The following is a 19,263-nucleotide window of genomic DNA, read 5'->3' on the forward strand; positions in this document are numbered from 1 at the left end:
GGGCATGATACGTTATTTATTAGAAGCATTACGGTAGCCCCTAGCAGCCTGAGTCAGGGGCTAGGACCCTGTTGTGCTGGACACGGTACGTTATTTATTAGGAGTATTACGGTAGCGCCTAGCAGCCCGAGTCAGAGATCAGGACCTCACTGTGCTGGGCGCTGTATGTTATTTATTAGGAGCATTACGGTAGCGCCTAGCAGCCCGAGTCAGGGTCAGGACCCCGTTGTGCTGGGCGCTGTACGTTATTTATTAGGAGTATTACAGTAGCACCTAGCAGCCCGAGTCAGGGGCCAGGACTGCGTTGTGCTGGGCTCGGTACATTATTTATTAGGAGCATTATGGTAGCGTCTAGCAGCCCGAGTCAGGGGCCAGGACCCCATTGTGCTGGGTGCGGTAAGTTATTTATTAGGAGCATTACAGTAGCATCTAGCAGCCTGAGTCAGGGGCCAGGACCCCGTTGTGCTGGGTGCTGTACGTTATTTATTAGGAGCATTACGGTAGCACCTAGCAGCCCAAGTCAGGGGCCAGGACTGCATTGTGCTGGGCGTGGTACGTTATTTATTAGGAGTATTACGGTAGCACCTAGCAGCCCGAGTCAGGGGCCAGGACCCCATTGTTCTGAGCGAGGTACATAATTTATTAGGAGCATTACGGTAGCGCCTAGCAGCCCGAGTCAGGGGCCAGGACCCCATTGTGCTGTAGAAATCTGATCAATTTCCAGTCTGATTCCCCACCGTTTTCAAATTCCTCGCTGCATTTTCAGTCTGTATCTCGGGGTTGGGGGGTGGGGGAAGTGCATTGGCAAAATCTGGGGTCTCTGAACAAACGCGGTTGGAGATCGGCATCTCCCCGAATGGGCCCCAGTCTCTCCTTGCGTTTTTCCTAATGCAGATTTGCCATGGCTTATCGCCCGGTCGGTGTGTCCCCCTGCGGTGCGTTTCCTCCCACAGCCCGTGGTGAGACCTGGGGTGCAGAACTCTGGCGGCGAAGGGCGGAGTTGGGGAATCCATGTGGGAGTTTCTTCACCTCCCAATAAAAACGGTTGTGAATACACATGCTCACGTACTCCCCTTTCCCCCCCCAGCAAACTGCCTCATGCTGCCGATGGTCTGATGGACCGGGCCGTGTACCAGGGGCCGGCTGGTGTGATAGAACTCATGGCCGGTGGCTTATAGGCCCCGACAAGCTGTGGAGAGTCTCCCGGGAGGGGCCCCGCGCCGCAGGGGGCTGCAGATTTTCAGCACTTCAGGGGTTCCTGTAGCTGGGGGATTGTGCAGGCATCCTACCGAGGGGATCCCATTTGCTGGATCCTTCGGAGCTTTGCCTCCATGCCCTGGCTGCCGTTTTGGATGCTAGTGCTGTAGGTGCCCCACGCCGGCGCTCCCTTGGGACTGCAGGGGGATTTAAACCCAGCATGGAATCCAGCAGAGATGGCAGGCCGGCTCCTGAGCTAGTGTCCGTCTGTGCCTTGGTTTGCCCATCTGTACAATGGGGATAATGAGATGGACTTCCTGTGTAAAGCGCTTTGCGATTGGTGGATAAAGGCGCGGTCACAGTGCTGCTGACAGCATGGGTGTGTGTGTGTGGGAGACGTGGGGGTACGTAGCAGGTGCAGGGCAGTGGCCGGTCAGGGATGGCAGGGGCTGCCATGGGTGGCAATGCACGGGTGGCAATGCACGGGTGCTCAGCACTCTGTCCCATCTCTAACCCACCCTGTTCTCTGTCCCGTTTCCAGCCCAGGGCAAGGTGCTGGCGCCCAGCTTGGAGCCCCTGGAGCCCTGGCCCCCCGTGGCGGCCATGACCCTGCCTGTGAGCTACCGCCTCTCCAACACCCGCCTGGCCTTCTTCCTGAAGGAAACGGGGGCGGGGCCGGGGGGGAACGCCAGCGTCCCCCTGCAGCGCTCTGAGCCCTTCGTCGTCTTCCAGACCAAGGAGCTGCCCGTCCTCAACGTCTCGCTGGGGCCCTTCAGCACCGGGCTGGTCCTGCCCAAGGAGCAGCTCCAGCCCTCCAGCACCCTGGAGATTCCTGACCGGCTCACCGTCAACTGGAAGGTGCGAGCCTTCATCATCCAGCCACGGGTGCTTGCCAGCCAGCCCGTGGTCCAGGTGCTCTTCTACGTGGCAGGCCGGGACTGGGACGACTTCGACGTGACCGACCGGCTGCCCTGCGTCCGGCTGCACGCCTTCCGCGAGGCCCGCGAGATCAAGAGCTCCTGCCGCCTGCGGGGCAGCCTGGCCACCTGCCTGGTGCAGGCCGAGCTGCCCCACCCCTGGTTTGGCCCCTCGGCCGTGCCCCTGGGCAGGAGGAAGGCGCCGGAGGCCCTGGACCTGAGCGGCGAGAGCCAGCAGGCTGAGTTGTACTACACGCTGCATGCGCCCGACGGGGCTGGGGAGTGCCCTGGAGAGACGGCCCCGCGCCGGGGGGGCGGCGCTGCCCGGACCGAGGGCCCCACGCAGCACCCCTTGCTGCGCATTGGCAGCATCAGCCTCTTCCAGTCCCCGCCCACCCAGCTGATGCAGGAGCACAGGCTGGACGGCAACATCTTCATCCGCCTGCCGGACAAGCCCCTCAAGCCGGGCGAAGTGCTCAGCATCCTCCTCTACCTAATGGCCAACTCCACCGTGGAGCACTTCACGCTCAGGTACGTCCACGGGGCCGGGGACGAGCATGTTAACCACTCCTCTGCAGCCCCGGCCTGAGCGCCGAGCCGACGCTCCAGCCTGCTGCTAGGAGGCGCTGTGCTGCTGGTGCTTGCCCTGAGCTGCTGCGTCGCTGCGCGCTGGGATACAGCTGCCGCGGCCCACCCCAGAGCGGGCTGCATTTGGCAGCGATCCCTCGCAGGTTTGGAAAGGCGCTTGAGGTGCCTAAGTCCCATTGGTTTCGTTGGGAGTTCGTTGGCCGGGCGCTCTTGAAAATCCGATGGGGAGCCTGTCTCCCGGGGGCAGGTTCAGCAGCGGGTGGGGAAGGGTGTGTGTTGCACTGTGTGTGATGTTTAATCTCCAGAGGTGATTCTTTGGACCTTCTGGTGGACGCAGGGGAGGAAGTGTCATCACACGTTGTTACTGTGTAGTACAAGGCCCCCGATGCAGACATCCCCGGGGAGCAAGCCGGACCCCTCAGACGGAGCGTCCGAGGAAATCAGAGCAGGGTCTGACTTGGCGTTTGCTGCTGTGTCATTACAGCGGGTGGGAAAACGAGTCTTTTTCAGGCCCAAGCTTGTGTTTCAAACACGGAATATTTCGATTCGGGGCCGCTCCCGTGAGTTCCTCTGGAGGCTAGTCCGGCTGGCTGCACTACTCTGCCAGCCGCGGGGCGGGGCGGGGAGGGGAGACAATCCATCATGGGATCATGCCCCTTGGCTCAGCGCTCAAAGGGCTCCACCTCAGAATGGTGGCTTCACACTGGGCCCAAAGGCCAGGCTTAACGTCAGGGCTGCTGGATATTTGGAAGAGTCTGGCCCTACGGGACTTACCCAAGGTCCTATGGAGTCAACAGCAGGGCAGATTTCCTGGGTCCCAGCCCAGCCTCCCTTGCTGGCTCTGATGCTGGTTCGGAGGGTGGCCTGGAGGAGATGGCAAGGCCTGGGCACTGGGTTTTCTGGGGGGTTTCGGGGGACAGCGGTGTGAGGATGCTGCGAGCACTTCGGCGATCGGCTCAGCTCCCGGGGTGCGTGGCAAGGACGCAGCGAACGGGGAGCCTGTATTGTTAATAACAGCCGACCCCTGGGCGCGTTGGTTAAACCATGTCCCCCGTGCCTGGCAAACACCTTCGTGAGGTTGGCCTCATTAACCTGATGCCAGTAACTGTGGGCATCCCCACTGCGGGTGCATGTTACAGACAGGGCGCAGCGGGGCGTGATGCAGGGAGAGAGGCCGGTGTGTGTGTGTGTGTGTGTGTGTGTGTGTGTGTGTGTGTGTGTGTTCCTGACAGACCTGCTCGCCTCCCCAGCCCCAGCGCAAAGCTGTCCCCATGCCAGGGACCCCGAGCCCATGGCAGGCAGTTCAGTGAGGGTTGGGGAGCCCCTGTCAGTTTATCATGGAAGTCATACAGCACAGGGTGTGAACATCTCCCTGGCCCCTGGGCGGGACGGGCCCTGCCATGGGGCACAAGGGACAGCCAGAGCAAGAGGTGCAGGGCCCTGGCAGGAGGCTGAATGAGTACGGGGGGTGGAGGGGAGAGGACAGTGGGGCTGGAGCTGTGGGGTGCAGAATGGGCATGGCCAGAGAGTGCTGCAGTGGGTGGGTGGGTGCTGGAGGGGGTGGGGTGGCAGAGCAGTAGGGTGCTGGAGGGGTGGGGTGGGCAGGGTTTTAGGGTGCTGGAGGGAAGGGGTGGGCAGAGTTTTAGGGTGCTGGAGGGGCCAGGTGGCAGAGCAGTAGGGTGCCGGCGGGGAGGGGTGGGCAGGGTTTTAGGGTGCTGGCGGGGAGGGCTGGGTGCCCTGCACACACGGCCAGCTGCACAGGGCGAACCGCCCACGCAGTGGAAAGGAGGTGAAACTGGCACTGGGACGGGGAGAGGGACCGATCATAGCAGGGTGGGTGGCCACGTGGGCAGCGTGATGGGTGCACTGTGTTTGGGGGAGGGTTCGGATCAGCTGCTGGCAGGAGGGTGTGGATAGGGGGCTGGGAGAGGTGGAGGGTGGAGATCCCTTTAGGCTAGACTCAAAAGAGGACCCCACCGTGCATGGAGCAGTCCTGGTCATCTGGCAAGGTGCTGAGCCCCCTCCCCCAGCCCCGCCCAGGGGAGCGCTCAGTGTCTGGCACAAGAAGCCCTGGCATGCTGGCATCACACCCTTCTCCAGTGCCAGAACAGGCATCACACCTCCTGGCGTCCTTCCCAGCCAGTCCAAGCCCGGAGCTTCTGTCCGCTCTCCCTCCAGCAGCACCCGTGGGGGGCCCTGTTGCTGCTCCTGCCCTGCTCTGAGTTTAGCACATGGGAAAGACAGGGCTGCCGGGGGGGGGGGCAATTTGCCCCAGGTCCCACAGGGGCCCCCACGAGAATACAATATTCTATAGTATTGCAACTTTTTTTATGGAAGGGGCCCTCTGAAATTGCTTTGCCCCAGGCCCCCTGAATCCTCTGGGCGGCCATGGGGAGAGAGAAGGATTTGTGGCCTCAGCAATCTGAAGGCCGTGCCCCGCTAGCCCAGGCCTGGATCCTGACACCGCACAGCTGATGCCCCTTAGCCCTGGCCTGCAGCCTCCTGCTATTCCCCCTCCCTTCCCTTCCCAGATCTGCCAGGGCCCCTCCTTCCTTACCCACAGCCACCTGCCATGCCAGCCCCTCATGCCACGGTGCACCACTGTGCTTGCAGACTGCCTTGGCATTGGGTTCCAGACAGAAGGCATCTGGCAGACATGGCGTAAAACAGAGCTATTGAAAAGCGTAAGCAGGGTGCCTGGATCCCGGGGGTGGCAGCTCCTGTCTCACAGAGCCCTTGATTGGAGCCCAAGCGTAGAGCCTTCCCTTCGGTGATATCACTGATGTAATGGGACAAAGAAGGGGTGGCTGGTCAGGCTATTTGTTAGTGAACGAGCCCGATGCGAAAGAGATGGGAGAGGGAGCACCATCCCCACAAGCTAAATGCTCAATGCACCCTCCTAATAGTAGCACCCCGAGCCACCAAGCCGCTGCGTGCGCCACTTGCTCGCTGGGAGTTCATTCGCTCTGTTCCCGTCCTGTCAGGACCCCGCTGGAGGGGAGGGACAGCGAGGAGAGCAGACTGTAGGAATCTCCTTGGAAGCACGGTGGAGAGCCAAGGATTGAGCTGCAGAGGGAGCTGCCTTCTCCGCCCGTTGGTAGTGGGATGGGGCCCCTTTCTCCCAGGTCTGCACCGGTGAAAGTCTCTCCAGCTCAACTGCAAGATCTGGGCGGGATGCAGGGATCACTGCGTGATGTTCTCCGGCCTGGGTGGTGCAACGGGTCAGACAAGCTGATCACCGGGTCTCTTCTGACCTGGAAATAAGCCCCTGCAAAGCTGAGTAATCCAGTATTAGCCACCTACAGTCACTGCCAGGCTTTCACAGCCCCTGAATAACACTTGTCTCTCATGTTAACCTCGGAACACAATAGCACCCCCATCTGCCAGTGGGGAAACTGAGGCAGGGAACGCCTCTTTCCTGAGTTCCAGTCTAGTGCCCTGCATTTAACCCTAATGGCTACTAGCTGCCCCCAGCTGAATACTAGCCGGCAGCTGCAACGTTGTCCGCCGCGCTCCCTGGGGGAGGAACAGTGCTCTGGGACATGACGGCCCTTCCCCTGGGATTGGTCCCGCCATGTGTGGCTGCAGGCAGGCAGCCCTGCGGACGTGAGCCTGGCTCTCCTCTCCAACTCTGCAGGGTGAAGGCCAAGAAGGGCGTCAACCTCGTCAACACCAAATCCAGGAACCTCCAGTGGTTGGTGACCTCCGAGCTGCTGACGGGCGGGAAGCACTCCACAGCCACCGTCGACGTGGCCAAGATAGACGGCGCACTGCCCAGGTAAGTGCCTCGCCGCGTCCCCTTCTCTTTCTCGGGGTCAGGGTCTGACCGAGCCACGGCATCGGGAGGGAATTTCCCCCCCGCTTGGATTGGCATGGACGGGTTCTCTGCCTTCCTCTGCAGTCCGGGGCACGGGTTGTCTGCTGGGATCCTCTGGGCACGTCTCACGTGCCGCGGCACTGGTGCACCTCGCTTCCTCGCGTTCTCTGCCTGTGGCACGCCAGGGCTTAGTCTCCAGGGGGCTGCAGTTGGGCTCCACGCGGGTTTGCAAGAGATCTGGTGGCCCCTTCCGACCTTAGCCTCCAGGACTCGCTCACTGGGGGGCTCCTGTGCTGCCCCCCTGAGGGCAACAGCGCCCGGCTGAGGGGCAGAACCACGGCAGTCTGTATCCTCCTGCTGCAACATGGCCCTTGGCGCTGCTCGGCCTGGCTAGCTAGGCCCATTCTGTGACCAGGAGCATTGCAGGGGCGGGGGCAGCATTTGTGGCTCATTGCAGCGGGGGAGGGGAAGCCGCGTCTCGTGTTGCCCTGCGGGAGCCCCCAAAGTGGTTGGCTTTGAAGAAAGACCCCGTCCCCCCCTTCTAGGCCAAAGGCTCTGGAGGGGCGTTGCATTAATTTAGATAGACTTAATGGGCCAGGATGGGTAGGGAATGGTGAACACACCTGCATCCTGCGTCTCTTATCCCCCACTCCAAGGAGGGAGAGCATCCATCCCCGGTGAGTGGGATCTCCTTGGAGCAGGCTTCCTCTTTAAAATTTGGCATCTGCCTGTACCTTGCCGGCTGCCCGCCTTCCCTGAACACGCTGCCCAGAGCTGCACGCAGTCCGCGTGGACGGGGCCTTGCTGGGACTCCGCTCGCCCGGCCTGCACATCCTGGAGCCGATTAACTTGCCCTTCTGATCTAATGCGTCCGAGCCGCATGTTAGCCCGCAGGAGAGCTCGTTATCTCTTCACAACAGACCTGAGCGGCGCTCCTGGCGCTCGGATCCAGGCAGCGGCCCTGCTCCGGCCTGCACGGGGCTCGCAGTGCAGCCGTGCTCGACGGGCCACCTGGGAAACCCTGCCTGCCCCAGAAATACTCCTATCCCCGTCCCCAAATTCCACTCCATTCCCCTGCTCTCCAGTCAGCCTGCCTGGGAGCTCATCAGAGCAGGGAGTAGAGGCCAGCAGTGTGGAGAGGCTTTGCTGTTCACTAGGATCCTCTGCCCATTGCGCTCTGCTTAGGTGGGGCCTCAGTGTGGGGCTGGCTCTTTAAGCACCTGGGCATTGGGGACTCCATCAGGGATCTGTCCCCTGGGCCTAAGACCCACCCTGCCCACCCCAGCAGGGATCCGTCCCCAGGGCTCTCACGTCTCTTGCTCAGTGCTAGACAAGCTGATATTGGGGGAAGGAGAAGAGGCTGCCTTCCCCCTAAGCAGCTCCCGTCTCCAAAGCAGCCACATGACCTTCAGGACACATGGACGATGGAGGCAGGTTGCCTGCCCAGTGAGATCTTATCTTGGGACCACAAGCTCCCCTAGATAGCTGGGCAGGTCCCAGCCAGGGGATTAGCCTGCCCGGCTCTGGTGGCCTGTCTCAGCCAAGGACAGTGTGAGAAACCCCCGAGCAGAGAGTTCTGTGCCCTGGCAGCTGGGATGGCGCAGGCGGTGGGGTGTGCAGTGGCAAAGCTGTTTGTTTCCAGGAAGAGGCTCTGCGGCCCACGGGGTCATGGGGCCAGCTGGGAAGTGGAGTATGGCCAGGGGTTGGAATGTAGCTGGTTTAACAGGTCCGGGGCAGAGTTTCTGGATGGAGCGCTGATCACGGACACTGTGCCTGTGTCTGGGGAGACGAAAAACGGGGGCTGTTGTTTTGTGCCGTATGGGAATGAACTGAGTGGGATGGCCGTGGGGAGCCCCACACCCAGCAAGACCCAGCTGGGGCCTGCAGAATGGCAGTGGGTCTGGAGGCAACTTAGCGGGAATCCCAGCAGGCTCTGTTAAAACCCTCCTGTTGAACTTGCTTAGTTCGTAGGGGCCTCTGCTTCTACGGGCAGATCCTTAGCCCTGGGAATTAGAAGCCCCAAGAGACAATAGGCCCAGTTGCTATAGGTCCTAGCTGGAGGCACTAGAGGTACAGGCACCCAGAGAGGCAGGTTATTGGAGTGTGGGGCAGGTGGGGTTGGGAACTGAAGGTGTTTGTGATGCTCTCGGGTGGCAGGGTCGCCTGGAAGCAGCATGCCCCTGACAAATGCCGCTTGTCACTGTGGTGCCTGAGGGCTGGCAAGATCCCACCAAGCCAGGGCAGCTAGGGACAGGCCACTCTCCAGAGTCACGCTGAGCTGCATGAAAGCGACTCTACTGGCCTGGCCTCAGGGCGCCTGGTGATCTGCAGCTCTCCTGGGCAGGGGGCCTCATGGAGAAGAGAATGGCTTTGAGGCATATCCCCAATAACAGGCGTGGAGCCAGAGCCCATGTGCGTGATGGCAGGGATCTTGGGGCTGTCCTTAAAGGTATCTCAGGGTGGTGGGAATCCTGGGATCCACGTCTCCTGGAGTTCCACAGGCACTTTCCTCCATGTGGCCAGTGGAGTTTTTTCTGTCCCGAGGCAGGAAAGCCAAGACTCTTCCTCCTAATCAGAGCCTGGTGCAGGATTCACCCGTGCAGCTGGATGAGACTGAGCCCTTCTCTGATCGGTGCTGTCCTTTGCCACCTGTCTCTTTGCTGCCAATTTAACTGGGGTCACATTTGTGGAGGATGATGCCAGAACGGGAGGAGCTGGAAGCTGGCTGCATGGTGAGCTGGAGAGATCAGAGTGGGAGTGAAGGAGGAGCTGCTACCGCTCGGCACAGACCCTGGAGCATTTAGCTTCGTGACAAGGATGACGCTTGTCCTCGTTTCTGAATAAATTCCAGGGAGCCAGGCCTAGAACCTTGATCGTTCACTCTAAAAATACAGGCCTCTGCCTCTTGCACGAAAGGAGAACACCTGCTGCTGCTGCTAACGGTGCTGCAGGCCCAACGGTTTCATTCACTTGCTTGTGCAACGCAGGCCAGTATGTTACAAATGTTAGGCCAATATAATAAAAACCAGCAGGATCTTATTAAGAGGGATAAGGCAAAGATGCCACATTTATTGTAAATATAATAAAGCAAAAAGACAAAAGTAAACAACATTGTTTGACTAATTCCTATTACTACTTATTCCTTACACACGCGCACACACACACACACACACACATATATTCATTCACACAGTCATTCATTCAGGTTCTGTATAGATGTTATACTTATCAGCCTAGAAGTTGCTTATGCCAAGTTACCGGCCAGGTATCTTGGTCATGAGGATGGAGCCGAGTCTGTCAGATGCACCTGATGCTCCTGGAGGTTGGCTGCAGAACCAGAGACTCAAAGTCCTCAATTTTTAGAGTCCATTTTTATAGGAATTAATTCCTATGTTAGTCTATGGGAACCGTTTCATCCTGCTGTTGTTGGCTCAATTAGCAGATGGCACATTCCTTCCAGGTGTTTGGGGTGGATCCCAGTTTACCCTCCGGGGGTTGTCTGGTGGTCCACTTGACACATTCTTCAGCCGATGGATCCTTTCCTGGCTGGCACCTCCCTAACCATTCACATACATCAAACATTCATCAACATACATTCCATATCTTAACCATATTTTAATTTACTGTCTCCACCACTTTTCGGGTGTGTGTTAATTCCTATGAGATCTGGAGCTGGGCTGTAAATTTGGCAGCACAAAATCAAGGGCACACTTTGACACTTTGGTGTAAGGAAGATTTTAATTGAAAGAGCAGCTTGTGAATTCCTTGAGGAGAGACAAGTCCAGATGCTCAGGAGAAATTCCTCAGCCTTGAAGGTGGACTGAAAGCTAAGCTGGAAATAAAGTTAAACTTAGATGTAGGCACTGGACACCCCTAATACCCAGTCTGGGGGAGCTATTGATCACCATCATTGGTTTTAATCTGCCGTAGTTAATAATCCAATGGCACCTCACAGTTTGCTAAAAGAAACCCTAGAATGTGCATTTCTGATGAGGTTTACTTGCAGTATATTAATCAACCACTAGATGGCTCTGTGATGTAGAGTTCCAGGATCTGGTCCCTGGTAAACAAAGGTAACCAAGCTGGAACTCAAGTTGTGTGGAAGTGTGTTGATTTGACCTATAGCTGCTGTCAATTTCTTTAGTAAACGCCTCCTGCTTAGGAAGATCCATGTCCCTCCATCACATGATGGTGCCAGATACTTAAGCACCCTGAGATTTCAATAGTAAATAAGGAAGCGATGGAGGATTTCACAGAGTGGGAAAGAAAGATCATCATTACTATTACTTATTTATTAAATATCATTAATATAGCAGGACACATTCACACAGCTCCTTACAGACATCAGGTTACTGATCCAGCTAACTTAGCAACAGTTAAATCAGTTTGATTTATGTTCAAAAATAAAGAATTATTAATTGTCATGATTAATTGATCAATTAACGTGTGCAGTGTAGCAGCTGGGAGCCCCAATCAAGGTCTCATTGTGCCAGGTGCTGCGCAAACATAAAAGGAGATAGACTCGTCCCTGGAGAGCTTAAAATCTAGTTAAGAAATAATGACTAAAACTGATTGCTGTATGGAACGCCCACTTCAGCAGTTAACCTCTAAGCCCATTGAGCAGGGCCAGGCAACTCAACTGAGTTTGAAACATTAGATGATTCAACAGACACGTCCCCATTTGAGACCCAAATGAGTGGGTAACTGCCCCAGCACGCGTTAACCTTTTCCGCAGGGGGCGCCCTAGAGCATACTAAACGAACATGCCATCTTCTGAAGCAGCTGATGCGGAGTATTGTCAGAGACAGGATGCTGGGCCAGGTGGACCCCTGCTCTGATCTGGTGTGGCTCTTCCTGTTCTGTTCTTGTGTATGTGGGAGTAAATCCAGAGTCACACCCATTGACTTCAGCAGCCAGAGCTGGTGGAACCATTTACATAATCAATTTCATATTATTCTCCTAATTAATTATTCCGCTACAATATGGTGGGTTTGTGACATGCTGCTAAAATGTGGCCTGCGTCCTCTTTCAGTGGCCAGTCTTTGTAAAGGATGACAGCCTACTACTGCGGCTAGCTAAAAGAGTTGTTGTAGTCTTCAGCTCGCATGACAAAAGCCTGCACTTTCGAAGCTGCAGATCTTTGCTTCAAGCCCTGCTGGTAACCCATGGGAGTGAGGATATGGTGACAGTTTCATTATTTGCCCAGCTGCCTAAGCTGGGTGAGTCGCTCAAGGCTGTTTGCAAACATACACAGTTCTGGGCATTTTTTCAAATGCGCTGTTGACAAATAATCATATTTTTTTCCAGACTTCACTGATCTGGAGCCTAACCAGGGCCGCCCCGGGGGGGGGGGGGAATGGGGTAATTTGCCCCAGGCCCCGGGCCCTGCAGGGGCCCCCACAAGAATATAGTATTCTATAGTATTGCAACCTATTTTATGGAAGGGGCCCCTGAAATTGCTTTGCCCCAGGTCGCCTGAATCCTCTGGGCAGCCCTGAGCCTAACCAGGAGAACAGTGATCAGCAGCAAACCTGCGCTTGTCCATTAGGCCTGCTAGGGAAAGGCGATTAGGTCCGTAATTTGGTTCCTGAACCGCAATGGTGTGTTTACATGAGTGTAACACAGAGTCATTGAAAAATGTCCTGATTGCAGTGCTTTGCATTCCATTGTGAGTGGGTTGGGGGTGAGCAGAGATCCCTGTGACTGGGGAGGGGTAGGACAGAGAGTCAGGGGAGGTCCTGAGGCTCGACCAGGGGAGGGGGACAGCCAAATCACCCAAGGAGGATCCGAGGGGTTCCGACTTGTTCCCGGGCCCATTCCAGCCCAGCGGGGTCCCATTCTCCACTTCTCAGCCTGATCCTGAGCACAACCACAGCTGCTCCAGCCTCTCTGAATCCCGCTGTCACTCCCCAGAATACTTCAGTTGAGGGGGACTAATTCCCCACCCCTGCATCACAAGTTCCACTACTCTTGTGCTGCACTGCCTATGATCTGACTAACATGTGAGAGGTTTGGATTGCAGATCGTTGGGAATGAAGGTTCCTCTTGTTTCCTCTTCATCAGTAACTGCACACTGCACCATAGTAACTCTAACTCAGGAACCAGTCCATGCAACAAACCTCGATGCCAACTCTGCCCACATATCTACACCAGCGACACCATCACAGGACCTAACCAGATCAGCCACATCATCACCGGTTCATTCACCTGCATGTCCACCAATGTAATATACGCCATCATATACCAGCAATGCCCCTCTGCTATGTACATCGGCCAAACTGGACAGTCTCTACGGAAAAGGATAAATGGACACAAATCAGATATTAGGAATGGCAATATACAAAAACCTGTAGGAGAACACTTCAACCTCCCTAGACACACAATAGCAGGTCTTAAGGTGGCCATCCTGCAGCAAAAAAACTTCAGGACCAGACTTCAAAGAGAAACTGCTGAGCTTCAGTTCATCTGCAAATTTGACACCATCAGCTCAGGATTAAACAAAGACTGTGAATGGCTTGCCAACTACAAAACCAGTTTCTCCTCCCTTGGTTTTCACACCTCAGCTGCTAGAAGAGGGCCTCATCCTCCCTGATTGAACTAACCTCATTATCTCTAGCCTGCTTCTTGCTTGCTTATATATACCTGCCCCTGGAAATTTCCACTACATGCATCTGACGAAGTGGGTATTCATCCACGAAAGCTCATGCTCCAAAATGTCTGTTAGTCTGTAAGGTGCCACAAGACTCTTTGCTCCTCTTGTTTGGTGCATTGTGCAGAAAGCTTCGGTCCAAGGGAAAGGAACAATGGCAGGACACAGCAGCTAACGGCAACAACATGGAGACCCAATCAGCTAGCAGCACAGGGACCTCTGGGTACGAAGAGAGAGGACATGGCATAGTGCATCGATCCTAATAAAGGATCGTGACCCTCAGTGCCCTGGGCTTACAGGGAGCGCTCAGCATCTTGCAAGTTCAGGCCCGGACACTTTACTGGAATTGATCAAAAAATGGAATTTTCATCCTGTGAGAAACTCCAGAATATCAGAATGTTTTCTGACATTGGGACAAAGCACAGAAATATCGAAACATCTCACAAAATGGAAACCACTGAAAAATGTCTATGGGCAACGTGTACATGAAATGGGAATCCCACGATGCACTGCGGGAGCTCAGCCACAGGTAGAATAGTCTAGGGCATGCTGGGGTCATGAGGCCCCTGGAACTACAACTCCCATGAGGCACTGTGACAGCTCAGCCACAAAGCAAGATCATGGTGCATCATGGGAAGCAGAGTCCATTTGGAGAGCAGAGTCCATAGAGGACACTGGGGACTGAGATGCCTGGAACTACAGCTCCCATGAGGGACCACAAAAGCTGAGACAGACACAGATTTATTATTGATCTGAAATTAAATGTTTCATTTTTATTTCAGCAACACCCGATTTCCCAGCAGGAAAACACTGAGCTGGAAATTCGTTGACCAGCCCTGCTGTCTATTCCTAGAGCAGCCTGTTGTACGAGGCACTGCACATAGCCCCAGTGAGAGACAGTCCCTGCCCCGGGGAGCTCACAGTCTAACTGGGCAAGACTGCAGCTGCATAACCCCACTTCCTCTGCTCCCACAGCAGCCACGGGTGCTGGCGTAGGACAAATCCTAGGAAGCCGGGTCTTCAGCCCACATTCCACAGCTCCAGCTCACACACATGCCAGCTACTCAAGGAGCCCAGGCACGGGCCATAAGGTGTGAATTGGCTAGTCCCACTGATTTTAATAAAGCATCGTCAATTCACACCAGCTGGGGAGCTGACCCCTAGTGCCTCAGGACATGCAGCTCATGTGGGTTACAGAAGATGCCAGGACGTCAGGATGCCACCAGCAGGTCTAGCCTGGCATAGCACGTACCCCTACAGAGGCTGGTTCCCCACTTGCACCGTGGGTAACCAGCTGCAGCTCTTAAGTGCTACCAAGTCCAGATGGCACTCGCTATGCATGGGCGTCAAGGGCTATTCAGGGTGCTGGCAGGAAAGGAGCAGATCCATAAGAAACAAGACCCCGTCTGTGCAGATTGCGCCAAACCGTTGGTTCTAGGGAGACATTGGTTTTCACCAGTGTTACCATCTCCTGAGGTAGCCTTTATAGATTGTGAGAATGAAATCGCCCCCTGCTCCACAGCTCATCTTGATGTCTTGTCCGTACCAAAATGAACCGATTCAGTGCTTCCAAAATGAACATTTGCGGAATCTCTGTTCTGGGGAACCGCTGGACTTTTCGACTTTTCTTCCAGTTTGGAACGAAAACAAGATTTTGAAATGACAGGATTTCTCATGGGGCAGATGGTCCATGAACCACCCTCCCTCCGCCCCTGGCACCTGAACTCTGATTGGAACTTACCAGCTCCTGGGAAGCTCTGTAGGGCAGGGCAGATCCCCCGAGCTCTCCCACCTGGTCAACACCCCAGGGACTGAAACGTTTGCATCTCCTCCCTTCCCTGCAGATTCTTTTCTGTGTCCCTTGCTGAGCATAAATCGAGCCTGCCTTCGGCTGCTTTGAGATGTGGTGACTGAGGGGGGTCTGGCACTCAGCTCTCACCCTTAGCTGGCTGGGGAAGCGGTCACCACTCTAAATCCTGATCATCTTCTTCTCCCCGCTGCTTGGGGCTGGGATTCCCAGGGCACGAACCTGCCTTCCTTCTGTTTCCCTGAGTGCAGATGTTAGCAGCTGGAGCGATGGGGGGTTCTGAAAGCAGCACCCACTTACATGGAAATCCCCAGATGCCAGAGAGTGGGTGGCTCTTTATCTGGGAGCTAGGGAGGTTTTTATGGCAGTAATATTTTCTTTTAATGAGACGAAGGGCTGGCCCAGGGAAGGAGAGATGCTGACGGGCTCCCCAAACCCCCCACCCCACGTGCAGATTAAAATGAGCCTTGAAAGGTTAGAGACGGAAGATGAATTTAAAGTGATTACAATCACCTTTTAGGAAAACAACTTGATCAAATATGAATGTAATGGAAAGTATAAATGACTTAAGCCCATTTCCCCCCTCAGGGATTTCAGCATAAAAGGATTTAATGGTTCTCGGCATTTGAAGCCAGTGTAGGGTTGAGTTTGACGGCTTCTCCCTGTAGAAGGCACTGCAGGGTGCAGGGTAGGAGCAGTGATTCCAGTCCCAGCTTCTCCCAGCAGGGGGTGCTGTGGGGAGTGGGGGAGTCATGCTGGCTGTTGCGGGGAACCCCGGTTACTCCAGTCCCAAGCTGTCCCAAAAGGAGACGCTGTAGGGACAGGGCATCGTGGGGTCGATCCCAGTTATTCCAGTCCCAGCCTCTCTCTGCGGGCAAGGGGACAGGAACTCTGTGGGGGGGTGCACCTCCCGTCTCCGAGCTGAAGGCGAACTTCAGCAAAGGAGTGTTGAACTCTTTCCATCATGACCTGAAAAGACCATGCCCGGCCAGGGAACAGCACAGGGCCAGGTGCCAGGGAGTCATGGATTGCAAGATGACAGGCATCTCTGGGAGCTGAGAGCAGACGGTTTACTCACATATTTTCCTCCTTTTGTTCATTCAATATTTATAGGAGTGAAACTGGCCATGTAAAACATCCCCAGATCAATGGTGCATTCTCAATAAATGTAACACGATGAGAAATCAATTGCTCACCAGCTGCAGCCCGCTCTGACTTTGGGTATTAATTATTTCTCTAGCAAAGGGACAATGCCGGGTCAAAAATCATACGGATCTATACAAATACAGATCGGCCTGGCTTAGCTGATACATGATCCCTTAGATTGTTAACACTGACAGCATTTCCAAAATTTCCCTGACTTTTTCCCCATGTCAGCACTTTGAAGCTGGTTCCCATTTCTCTCAGTGCGCAGAAAGAGTCATTTTCACATTTGAGCCTAGTCGGTTTCACTTCCTGCTTCTAGGGACAAACCCCTGGTGCAAAGGTGGAGTCCACAAATGCTTGGTCTGCATCCCCCTTGTGGTCTCAGGCGCCCTGTGCAACCCCCATGGCCAAATGCAATGATTGTGGAGATAGATAAGAAAGGACGTGGCAGAGCTGTCCCAGAGTGTAGAGAAGGGAAATCCGGAGCTTGTGACTGTCCTGGCTCGTGACACAAAGACAGGGGGACATTCAGTGAAAAGAAGAAAATGTAACAGGGATAAAAGGAAATGATTTTAAATACAATTAGCCTGTGGAACTCATGGCCACTATAAGTAGTGGTGAAGCCATGTTTCAAAAGAGGATTGGATGTTTATATGGATGGTGAGAATATCCAGATTACGGGAAGGGTTTAAAAGTCAACAGCTTGGGAATGATATAAACCCTCCTACTTCACGGCTTGAACTGATGGGGCTGGTAGAATAGGTTTTCTCTGAGGCAGGTTATCCTCTAACTGCCTCCTTTGGGGTGACTTGCGTTTTCGCCTGCAACAGCTGGTACTGGCCATGGATGGAGACCGGCTGTTGGACTGGCTGGGTCCAGTATAGCAATGCTTTGGTCACAAACATAAATTGCAATCTACACATTGTGGGCTGGATTCAGCTCCCCTTTCCACTGGGGCAAACCAGGATTCTCACAAGGAAGGTCGCGTTTCCAGGAGATTTCCCAAGCAGGAGTGGTCATGGAGTGTGGGCATGCCTCTTACCCCCGGGTTTTTCGTACCATGGTGGGGTGCCCGCCCCCTCAGATGGACATGAGATTCCTGCTCCCACAGTTGCCATGGGTGGGTATGGCTTCAGAGCCAGCATCTGCTGCCATGTGTCTGCGTTGTGCCATGCATGGGGGAGACACTGCGGTGATTTACGAGGGGCCTATTCCGGCAAGGAGAGGTGTGTGCATCATGTGTGGTGCCTCCAGTGCCCCTTTGATTGCACTAGTGCGCTGCTGGCTCGCCCAGCCCTCCAGACGTGTGAGACATTAACCCTGGGAGAGCTTGGGGCCGAAGCAAACGGCTCCTGGCTAGAGTCAGCACCATTTGGCAGGAGGAAAATAGAATTTCCGGCCAGAAGGAATCATTGCATCACATGGCGTGACGCCCTGGCCGGTTACTGTGTATTTGTACAGCACTTTGCACAGCGGGGTCCTGGCTCAGGGCTGGGGCTTGCAGGTGCTGAGTTAATACATATAATAAATCATTAGCAGTTGCACAGCCCCCGAATGTTGCCCACTACCCCCATGTTGAGCCCAGTGATGCTAATTAGCCCAAAGCATTTCAGGCCTCAGGAGACCGAGCTGTGGTGTGCCACGGGCGGAGACTAGGCAGAACCAAGGGGCACCAATGCCCGAGCGCCTGCAGCGGCAGGGAATTGACTAGGTGAGACATGTCCACATGGCACCCGCCACCTGCGCAGCAAACAGGCTTTTCCCATAGCTGCCCAGGATCCCAGGGGCAGAGAGGTTTGTAATGCGATGCTGACAGGCACTGACAGCCAGCAGCCCACTTGCTAATGGCCTCCTGCGATTCCTTCCAGACGGCTCAGGTCAGGCCGGGGAACTGGGAGTCCGACAGCGCCGTCGGATGGTGACAGCTCCGTGGCGTCTCCTGTCGGGGAGCGGGTGGCCGGGACAACATGACGGGAACTCGTTTGTTTCAAAGCAGCAGGGACCCAGGCAGAGCTGGAGATGCTGGTGCTGGGTAATCGTGCTGCGGGGCTGGGAACGTGAGAGCTGCCTGGTGGGTTGCAGGCTGGCATCCTGTTACCAGTGCCCTGGGCTGTCGGTGAGTGCGACCCAGACAGGACACTGATCCTGGCGCTGGGCAATCTGTGACCTGTGCCCTCTCCATCCTGAACCCGGCAGTGCAGTCCCAGGCACAGGTGCCCTGCTGCGGGTCTCTGAGCAGAGGGGGGCATTTCGTTTGGAGCGGCCCTGCGAATGGCTCCTCAGTGCCCCACCCGGGGGTGCAGCATTGCAGTCTAGCTTTGGCACGCTGCAGGGAGCCGCTGAAATCGACGAGCCGCCCACCAACCCCCGGCGCATCTGCCCGAGAGGGATCAGTGAACTCGACCGGATGCCGCTGGGTCCAGCTTAGGGCACTGCTCTCTGGAAGCAGCAGCCTCTTTGCTGTGCATGGCCGGTGCTGCAGAGAAGAAGGGGAGGCTGGTCTAGCAACGGGAGGCCAGCGTGGAATATCCCTGTAGCAATCCTGCTTGGTCATGGTGCACCTTGGGAGCGACGAGCAGGAGGCGGCTCCGTGGTGGGCAGAACCGCGCTGCCATTAGAAGGAATTGAAAAGGGGAAGAAACCTGTTTAAAAAAATGATTTTCAGGTCCCAGGAATGTGACTGGCCAGACAGCCCCTTTGCCTTCCATCTGCGCACTGGCCGGACACCTCAGAGTCCTGTCAGCAGAGCTCTGCGCACATGGCCCTTGGAGAGCGGCAACTTCTCGAGCACGACTCCCCCCTCACCCTGGAATATTCTGCTTTGCAAACCAGATGGGGGTCCAGGGGAATGCATCCACCTCTCGGGTGAAGGGCAGCAGCCAAGTGGAATGCCGAACTGCAGAGGGGGAAGGGCTATGTTACTAGGGGTGTGGAAATCCCCATTCGTCTAAAAAAGTACTGTTGGCTCTGTAACGTGCCCACAGGATAGGCAGGATTCAAGCCCACTTACCCAGCAGAACAGCCTCTCGGGACAGATCATTCCATAACTGTCCACTGCGGGGTGGCACCTTCCTTTGCAGGCCCTGGCCGCTGGATGGACTGTTGGCTCTTCCTCAGTTCTTCTAGCCTTGCTGTGAACAGA

At 55.6% G+C, this 19,263-nt stretch overlaps 1 protein-coding gene across 1 annotated transcript in view; it reads left to right on the forward strand.

Moving 5' to 3' along the window:
- Positions 1-19,263, forward strand: part of TMEM132E (transmembrane protein 132E) — a 248,355-nt gene that overhangs the window by 197,846 nt on the left and 31,246 nt on the right. Inside the window, exons 2-3 of the mRNA XM_050928908.1 lie at positions 1,739-2,645; positions 6,340-6,480. Of these exons, the coding sequence (XP_050784865.1) occupies positions 1,739-2,645; positions 6,340-6,480 (1,048 nt within the window). The remainder of the gene's footprint in view (positions 1-1,738; positions 2,646-6,339; positions 6,481-19,263) is intronic.

Source organism: Gopherus flavomarginatus, chromosome 19, assembly GCF_025201925.1.
Source record: "Gopherus flavomarginatus isolate rGopFla2 chromosome 19, rGopFla2.mat.asm, whole genome shotgun sequence".
NCBI classification, from domain to species: Eukaryota; Metazoa; Chordata; order Testudines; family Testudinidae; genus Gopherus; species Gopherus flavomarginatus.